The following is a 9,526-nucleotide window of genomic DNA, read 5'->3' as shown; positions in this document are numbered from 1 at the left end:
GGGTCGAATGGGCTGTTCCTGTGTAGTACTGTTCTGCACCCCAATAACTGCATCGAGTATACACTACTGACACTGCCATTCAGTTTAACAAAGTGGCAGATCGAATAAGCAGGCTGTCAAAGCACGGATTTCTGTTCAAGGATTAAATCACGAAAAGCACTTGAGACTTTGACATGACTCACAAAGCCCTCTGTGTCAGAAGAAGATACTACTTATTGCCAGCAGTGGATAGTAAGTGGATTCTTCTCAGTGCTATTGTGCAGGGGTACAAGAACAAGCACCCGGCTGTCATTTCACTCTCCAGGTTGCTCCGTATCATATCTTTTCAATTGCCTTGTAAAGGGCTGATGGAGTGTTAGAAATCCGATAGAATCATAGCACAATCCGCACCAATCATCAACCACTCAGTTACACTAATCCTACATTCATTCCAATGTTTTCATTCTCCCCACAATCCCATCGACAGAATCTACCACTCACCCACACACCAGAATCAATTTAAAATGGCCAAATAACCTTGAGACCTATGCAGTTTGGGGACATGGGAGGTTTAGTTTAGTTCATGTTCTAGGAGCAGAACAAGGTCATTTGGCCCACCAAGTCTACTCCACCATTCAATCATAGCTGATGCAACTTTCTCTTCCAACCCCATTCTCCTGCTTTCTTCCCATAACCCATGACACCCATACTAATCAAGAATCTGCCAATCTCCACCTTAAAAATATCCATTGACTTGGCCTCCACAGCAGTCAGTGGCAATGAATTCAACACCACCGTGCTGCCCTTTTTATGTTATCCCACCTTCATGCCCACTCCTTTACACACCAGGAGCAATATTACAGTGGGCTAATTAACCTACAATAACTGTAAATGAGACATAGGAGCTAAATTATGTCATTCAGCCCATCGAGTCTGCTCCCTTGCATTTCGATGGGCCGAAGGGCCTGTTTCTGCACTGTATCTTTAAAGTCTAAAGTAAAGTCAATGGTATCAGCAAAGATCTTCATATAGGGTCGTGTTAGCGACTGGTTTCCTCCAGGCATGGGTTTCCTCCAGGTACTTTGTTTCCACACCATATCTCCAAAGTCTAAAAACTATTTCTACTTTGAGGGGAAAAAAAGATTCTGACTGTCCACCCTATCTATACCTCTCATCAGTTTATCTACTTCTGTCCAGTCTCCCTTCAGCCTCAGAGGCAGCAGAGAAAACAAACTGGGTTTGCACAGCCTCTCCTTGTACAAGAGGGCTCCACTTTGGTTATTAGTTTGTTTACATGGTTACATGAAAAAGTAGATTCATTGCAAAGTAATGAACATTACAACTGTTTGGTTTGGGATGAAGTCTATTTACAATAGTTTATACCTTGATTTATGGACAGACTAGAGAAACTACTTTGACAATAGATTGAACACAATAGAATAGGGGATAAGCCATTTAGAACGGAGATGAGGAAACACCTTTTCACACAGAGAGTTGTGGGTCTGTGGAATTCTCTGCCTCAGAAGGCGGTGGAGGCAGGTTGATCAGCAGGTTGATCACATTGAATGGCGGTGCTGGCTCGAAGGGCCGAATGGCCTACTCCTGAACCTATTGTCTATTATCTATTGACAGATTTAATTTCCACAGGTAGCCTATACACTAATGGTGCTGTTGATAAATCAGCCTTTCATCTGTTGCTGGGCACGAGAGGCTGGACAGATAAAATCGCATATGAAAGACATTACTTCCACCAGTGCAGATGTCTTTGGCAGTTAAGACACAAAGTTCTGGAGTGATGTAACCTGTCCATGTTCTTCAGAGATGCTGCTTGTTTTTTTCTGGTAAAGCAACATCTATAGTTCCTTGTGTCCCCTGGAGTTTAATTGGCAAGTCAGTCCATTATCCCGGTGTAATTGCACGGCTCACCACCACATCCCAACTACATGTTGGCCGCGGAAAAGGGGTGGCAATCTAAGAAGGGTCTTGACCTGAAACTTAGTCTATGACTACAATAATGTTTTACAAGCCCTGTTTTTCTTCTCCCCTGCCATTGAACTAATTGCTAACTCTAATCCCTTTCTTTCAATTTAGACAATGAAAAAAGGAGCAGAATAGGCCATTCAATCATGGCTGATCTATTTTCCTTCTCAATCCCATTCTCCTGCTTTCCCTCTGTAACCTTTGACTATTGGCTTTGGTAAAATTGTAAATTGTCGCTCATGTCTAGGATAGTGTTAGTGCACGGGGTGATCGCTAGTTGGCACAGACTCTGTGTTTCTATGTTGTATCTCTTAAATCTAAAGTCAAGTCAATGGTATCAGCAAAGATCTGTATGTAGCGACTGGATTTGTCAATTTCACAACTTCAGTTAAACTCAATTAAAACTTAAGAAATATAAAATTAAATATCAATTAAACTCATACAAAATGTAAAATTAAATATTGTAACATTATAGGCTGTGGCAAAACCCAGATCTCACAGATAATTAGAGGGCTAACATTTCCAGCTCTTTAATCAAATAAATTCACCAATATCACATCACAATTAATGTAAAAATAAGAGAAAAGCCTGCTTTTACGTAACAGCCATAAAGCTAAAGGACAACATGTATAAGCAATAACAACAACTTCATCCATCCTTGAAAATAATAATCAGAAAATGTCAGAAGCACACAGCTGAGATGGGAAAAGTAAGAGGTAATATTCCAGGTCGAGGAACTTTCAACTCCGTTACTCTTCCAGCAGATGCTGTTTGACCTGCTGAGTGTTTCAGGCATTTTCTGTTTGGTTCAGATACCCAGCATCTGCAGTTTTTTATTTTTACATCAACAGCACAGTTCTCAACATCCAGAAAAAGAAATGAACCAACAGATATTACAGGTCGAACTAGGGACCTTGCAATTTGTGTCAATGATCAACACTTCAAGTTAGCACAGTGGCGCAGCCGGTGGGACACTTCCTCACAGTGCCAGAGAGCCAGGTTTGATCCTGAACTCGGATGCGGTCTGTGTGGTGTTTGCACGTTCTCCCTCTGACCCTGCGGGTTTCCTCCATTTTCCTCCCACGTCCGAAAGGCGTGCGGGTTTGCAGGTTAATTGTCCCCCTGTAAAATTGCCCCAACTGTGTTGGGAATGGATGAGAAAGTGGGATAACATTGAACCACTGTGAACAGGTGATCGATGATCAGGTGGGCCGAAGGGCCTGTTTCCTTGCTATAGTTTAGAGATGGAGCATGGAACAGGTCATTGACTGAGTCCATCCACACAGTCCATCGATCACCCGTTCACACCAGTTTTATGTTATCTATGTTCTATGCTCAATTCTGCAAGTCTGAAGAAGGGTCCCAACACAAAAGGTCACCTATCTATGTTCTCCAGAGATGCAGCCTGCCCGCTGAGTTACTCCAGCGGTTTGTCTTTTTTTTTACACCATGTCTAGCTTTATCCATGTCATAGTTTAACCAGGTAAAAAAAAACACCCATGACTTTCTCTCCTAATCTCAACCCATTGGAAGTTCAACACAACAATATCAAGAAATACAACAATGATCAGTTCCATTTATTTTTTGCTGAATCTTCCCCGGAAGGCTGGGTTTCGAAGCAAATCAATGGGACAAAGTTTAGATTTAGTTTAGAGATACAACATGGAAACAGGCTATTTGGCCCACCATGTCCACACCAGCCATTGATTACCCGTTCTCACTAGTTATCCAACTACACACTAAGGGCAACTACAGAAGCTAAAGGCCAAAAGCTGCCTTTTTTTTTTTGGCCGGTCTCAGCTTGTTATATTAGTCGTAGAGATACAGCATGGAAACAGGGCCTTCAGCCCAACAAGTCTACGCCAACCATCGATCACCCATTCACACTGTGCTATATTATTCCACTTTCTCATCCACTCTCTACACACCAGGGGACAATTTACAGAAAGCAATTAACCTACAAACCCGCACGTCTTTGGGATGTGGGAGGAAATCGGAGCACCCGGAGGAAACCCACGTGGTCACAGGGAGAAAGTGCAAACTTCACATGCACAGACTACACCCGAGGTCAGGATCAAGCCCCGCTCTTTGGTTCTGTGAGGCAGTCGTTCTACCAGATGCGCCACTGTGCCACTCTAACTTTGCCCTAGCAAATATCTGTGCATCTTTGAGTTGCTTCCCAGGGGTTAGAGTTGAGCTGAAGCCTGGGTCAGCCTGGACCTAGGAGATGGAGGACTCGGTCTGAATGTTGGAGTCTGTGATCTTGGGGCTGCACTTGGTCAACATGGAGATCTGGGTGGTGCAGTTGGTGCCATTGCTGCCAACCGAAGGCTGGTGATATTTCATATCTCCTCCCACCACCCTCTTGATGTGCCAGCGTCTCCACTTCCTCTTCAGCTCCGACTGTACCTGCACACACACACCACAATAAATCAACAATTCGGCACGTCCACAACCATTAGCAACTTCTACCGATGCGCCGTAGAAAGCATCTTATCGAGATGCATCACAGCATGGTTCAGGAACGGTTCCACCCAAGACAGCAAGAAATCGCAGAGTTGTGGTCTTAGCTCAGACCATCACCCAAACCGACCTCCCTTCCATTAACTCCATCTACCCTTCACACAGCTTTGGCAAGGCCACCAGCATAATCAAGGATCAGTCTCACCCCAACTACTCCCTCTTCTCCCCTCTCCCATCAGACAAGATGTACAAAATCCTACATCTCCAGATTCAGGGACAGTTTCTTCCCAGTTGTTATCAGATAACTGAATGGTCCTCTCATCAGCTAGAGTGTGGTCCTGACCTCTCATCTACCTCATTGAAGACCTTTGAACGATCGTTAATTGGACTTCAATGTTGTAATGTTGTATCCTTTACCCGTGCACTGTGGATGGCAAGATTGTATTCATGTAGAAACATAGAAACATAGAAAGTAGGTGCGAGAGTAGACCACCAGGTCCATCGAGCCCGCACCGCCATTCGCTCATGGCTGAACACTAAACAGACACACTTACCCACAAACAGTAGACACAAGACACAGAACACAAGACACTACCCTCCCCTTTATACCGCTATCACCCCTCTCCACCCCAAGAACCTCGCGATCTCCTGGGGGAGGCAAAAAACCGGATAAAAACCCAGGTCCAATTCGGGAAAAAAATCCGGGAAATTCCTCTCCGACCCCAATCCAGGCGATCGACACTTGTCCAGGAGATCACTCAGGTCTTACTATACTAACCATACCTAGGTCCATATCCCTGCCCTCTCCCCGTAGCCCCTTATCCCCTTGGCAGCTAAAAAACCATCTATTTTAGTCTTAAATATATTTAAAGTTTCTGCTTCCACTGCTCCCTGGGGCAGTGAATTCCATAAATTGAACCACCCTCTGGGTGAAGAAGTTCTTCCTCATCTCAGTTTTAAAAGAGCCCCCCCTTATTCTGCAACTATGTCCCCTAGTTCTAGTTTCCCCGATCATTGGGAACATCCTCGATGCATCCACCCGATCAAGGCCCCTCACGATCTTATATGTTTCAATGAGATCGCCTCTCATTCTTCTAAACTCCAAAGAGTAGAGTTCCAGCCTACTTAACCTTTCCTCATATGTCAATCCCCTCATTGCAGGAATTAATCTTGTAAACCTTCGCTGCACTGCCTCCAGGGCTAGTACATCCTTTCTTAAGTATGGACCCCAGAACTGTACACAGTATTCCAAATGTGGTCTCACTAATACTGTGTACAGCTGCAGCAAGACCTCCGTGTTTTTATACTCAATCCCCCTAGCAATAAAGGCCAAAACTCCATTGGCCTTCCTGATTGCTTGCTGCACCTGCATACTAACTTTTAGTGATTCATGTACTAATACCCCTAGATCCCTTTGCGTTGCATTACAACGCAGCTCCTCCTCATTTAGAAAATAACTTGCCCTATCATTTTTTTTCCCAAAGTGAATGACTTCACATTTATTAGTATTAAATTTCATCTGCCAAGTTGTTGCCCACTCACCTAGCTTATCTATATCCTTTTGCAGACTCTTCCTATCCTCCTCATCCCCTACTTTTCCTCCCATTTTTGTATCGTCCGCAAATTTTGATATATTACACTTGGTTCCCTCCTCCAAATCATTTATATAAATTGTGAACAACTGGGGTCCCAGCACCGACCCTTGCGGAACCCCGCTAGTTACCGGTTGCCATCCCGAGTATGAACCATTTATCCCCACTCTCTGCTTCCTATTTGTTAGCCAATCCTCTACCCATGCTAATATATTACCCCCAATCCCATAATTTTTTATTTTTAGCAATAGTCTCTTATGTGGCACCTTGTCAAAAGCCTTTTGGAAGTCCAAGTATACCACATCCACCGGTTCCCCTTTATCCACCCGGGTTGTTACTTCCTCAAAGAATTCGAGCAGATTCGTTAAACAGGACTTCCCCTTCACAAAACCATGCTGGTTCTGTCCGATGAAGTCATGTTTATCCAAGTGCCCCGTTAGTGTTTCTTTAATAATTGTCTCTAACATTTTACCCACCACCGATGTTAGACTAACCGGTCTATAGTTACCCGCCTTCTGTTTACTTCCTTTTTTAAATATAGGTGTTACATTGGCCATTTTCCAATCCACTGGGACCGTTCCTGCCTCCAGGGAGTTTTGGAAAATTATCACCAATGCATCCACAATCCCCACCGCTATCTCCCTCAAGACCCTTGGATGTAATCCATCAGGCCCAGGGGATTTATCCTCCTTCAGTCTCATTAATTTCCCTAATACCACCTCCTTGGTGATCTTAATAGTATTTAGCTCCTCCATTCCTACCGCCCCCTGTTTATCCAGCGTTGGAATATTTTTTGTGTCTTCTATGGTGAAGACTGATACAAAATACTCGTTTAATGCCTTTGCCATTTCCATGTTCCCCACCAACAACTCTCCAGTCTCACCCTCCAATGGACCAACGTTCACCTTAGCCACCCTTTTTCTTTTTATATAGCTATAAAAACTCTTACTATTAGTTTTTATGTTGTTCGCTAAATTCCTTTCATAGTCTATTTTCCCCGTCTTAATTAATCTCTTAGTTATTTTTTGCTGACCTTTAAATGCTTCCCAATCCTCTACCCTCCCACTATCTCTGGCTACCTTATATGCCCTTGCCTTCAGCCGAATACTATCCTTTATAGTTTTACTGAGCCATGGCTGACTGTTCTTACCCTTACCCCTTTTTTTCTTCATAGGAATAAATTTTTCTTGAAGGTTATACAGTATACCCTTAAACGTACACCACTGCTCATGTACCGTCTTATTCTTGAGTCTGCTATCCCAGTCAACTTTGATCAGCTCAGTCCTCATACCTTCATAATCCCCCTTATTTAGACTAAGCACCCTAGCCTGAGTTTCAACCTGCTCCCCTTCTATTTGAATATGGAATTCGACCATATTGTGGTCACTTGTTCCCAACGAGTCCCTAACTATGACATTTTTAATTAATCCTGCTTCATTACACAGGACCAGATCCAAGATTGCCTCCCCCCTTGTCGGTTCGGTGACATACTGTTCTAGGAACCCGTCTCTAATACATTCATGTACAGTCTTTTCTTTGACTGGATGGCATGAAGACAAAAACTTTTACTGTACCTCAGTTCACGTGACAATAATGAACTAGACTAAACAATTCTGATTGTAGTCTTTTCTGACCATTGCTCCAATGGACTATGCCGATTCAGAGCATTATCCCCGAAAGTGGCTTTGCAGGTAAATAGGGCGGTCATGTTATCCATGTAGAACATAGAACAGCACAGGAACAGGACGTTTGGGTTTAAACATGATGCCATACGACCATAGGTCATAGGAGCAGAATTCATATATATATATATTCCTTGAAAGTTGCGTCATAGGTAGATTGGGAGGTCTAGAGGGTCTTCGTCAGTCAGAATTCTGAATATAGAAGTTGGGAGGTTATGTTACAGTTGTACAAGGCATCAGTGAAGCCACATTTGGAGTACTGTGTTCAATTTTGGTCACCCTGTTATAGGAAAGATGTTATTAAAATGGAATATATGTAGAAAAGATTTAGGGGAATGTTGATAGGACTCGAGAGCCTGAGCTATAGGGAGAGGTTGTGCAGGCTAGGGCTCTATTCCATGAACCACAGGAGGATGTGGTGATCTTATAGAGGTGTGCAAGATCATTAGGGGAATAGATCGAATAAATGCACAGAGTCCTTTACCCAGGGTATGGGAATCATGAAGCAGAAGACATAGGTTCAAGGTGAGGGGCAAAAATTTAATAGGAACCCGAGGGGCAACTTTTTCCACACAAAGTGTGGTGATTAAATGGAACATGCTGCTCGAGGAGGTAGTTGAGGCAAGTACTATCACAACATTTAAAATACATTTGGACAGGAACATGAATAGGAAAGGATTAGAGGGATATGGGCACACGAGGGCAGGTGGGACCAGTGTAGATAGGGCAACTTGGTCAGCGAGGGCAAATTGGGCTTGTTGTATGACTCTGACTAAATCAGATAATACTATACATAAATACAATCAAGCCAAACTGAAGTATAATGGGTAGAGCTAAGTGAAAGATACGAGTGCAGAATATTGTAGTGCAACAGTTCCAAAGGCAAAGGGGGTACTGAATGATTCACTGCAATGGGAAAGAGGCGAATTAGACAGTGCCCAAGCTTATGGAAAGACCATTCAGAACCCTCTTAACAGAGAAGATGCTGTTCCTGAGAAGTGCACCTTTAAGCTTCTGTATCTTCTGCTGGACGGGAGCAGGGGGAAGAAGGAATGACAGGGATGGGATAAGTCTGATTATGTTAGCTGCTATCTTGAGGCAGCGTGAAGTGTAGAAGATATAATGAAAATGCAATTGGACTAAATCTAATTATCTGCCAATCTGTCCTTGCCTGATAACATTTCACGAAAATCTATTTACATTGAAAACGATGCCATTGGCTTGCAGAGAATTGACAGGAGCACAGACATTTCTGTGCTTCATATGGCCAGGGTGGGGTCAATGCAAAGGTTATTGTAAAGCACTACCATAGTTAGGAGAATTAAACTGCAATATAACATCTTTACATCTATGAATGTTGAAATAGAAAAATAAAATGCAAAAATGGATGACAGTGACATAAGTTTACTTTAGAGATACAGCGCGGAAACAGGCCCTTCGGCCCACAGAGTCGACACTGACTAGCAATCTCCGCACATTAACACTATCCTACACTAGGGACAATTTTCACATTTACACCAAGCCAATTAACCTACAAACCTATACGTGTTTGGAGTGTGGGAGGACACCACGTTCTCGGAAAAACCCCACGCAGGTCACGGGGAGAACGTACAAACTCCGTACAGACAAGCATTTGTAGCCAGGATTGAACTTGAGTCTCTGTTGCTGTAAGGCAACTACTCTACCGCTGCGCCACCGTGCCACACAAATAACTGTGATGTTTAGAAATAAAACGTTGTAGCTTTTGTGCGTATGTACATGTGGATACAAGGATGGACACAGAAAGTTGGCGTAACTCAGCGGGTCCTTTGGGTCTGACTCAATGGCCTA

At 43.4% G+C, this 9,526-nt stretch overlaps 1 protein-coding gene across 1 annotated transcript in view; it reads right to left on the bottom strand.

The window, feature by feature from the left end:
- Positions 1–3,991: 3,991 nt before the first annotated feature.
- The window catches only part of LOC116987313 (vasoactive intestinal polypeptide receptor-like), a 46,960-nt gene continuing 41,425 nt past the window's right edge, over positions 3,992–9,526 (bottom strand). The window contains exon 13 of the mRNA XM_033043240.1: positions 3,992–4,368. Coding sequence (XP_032899131.1) covers positions 4,180–4,368 — 189 coding nt within the window. The 3' untranslated portion in view covers positions 3,992–4,179. The remainder of the gene's footprint in view (positions 4,369–9,526) is intronic.

This window comes from Amblyraja radiata, chromosome 2 (assembly GCF_010909765.2).
Source record: "Amblyraja radiata isolate CabotCenter1 chromosome 2, sAmbRad1.1.pri, whole genome shotgun sequence".
NCBI classification, from domain to species: domain Eukaryota; kingdom Metazoa; phylum Chordata; class Chondrichthyes; order Rajiformes; family Rajidae; genus Amblyraja; species Amblyraja radiata.
This window is presented reverse-complemented; position numbering and strand designations above follow the sequence as displayed.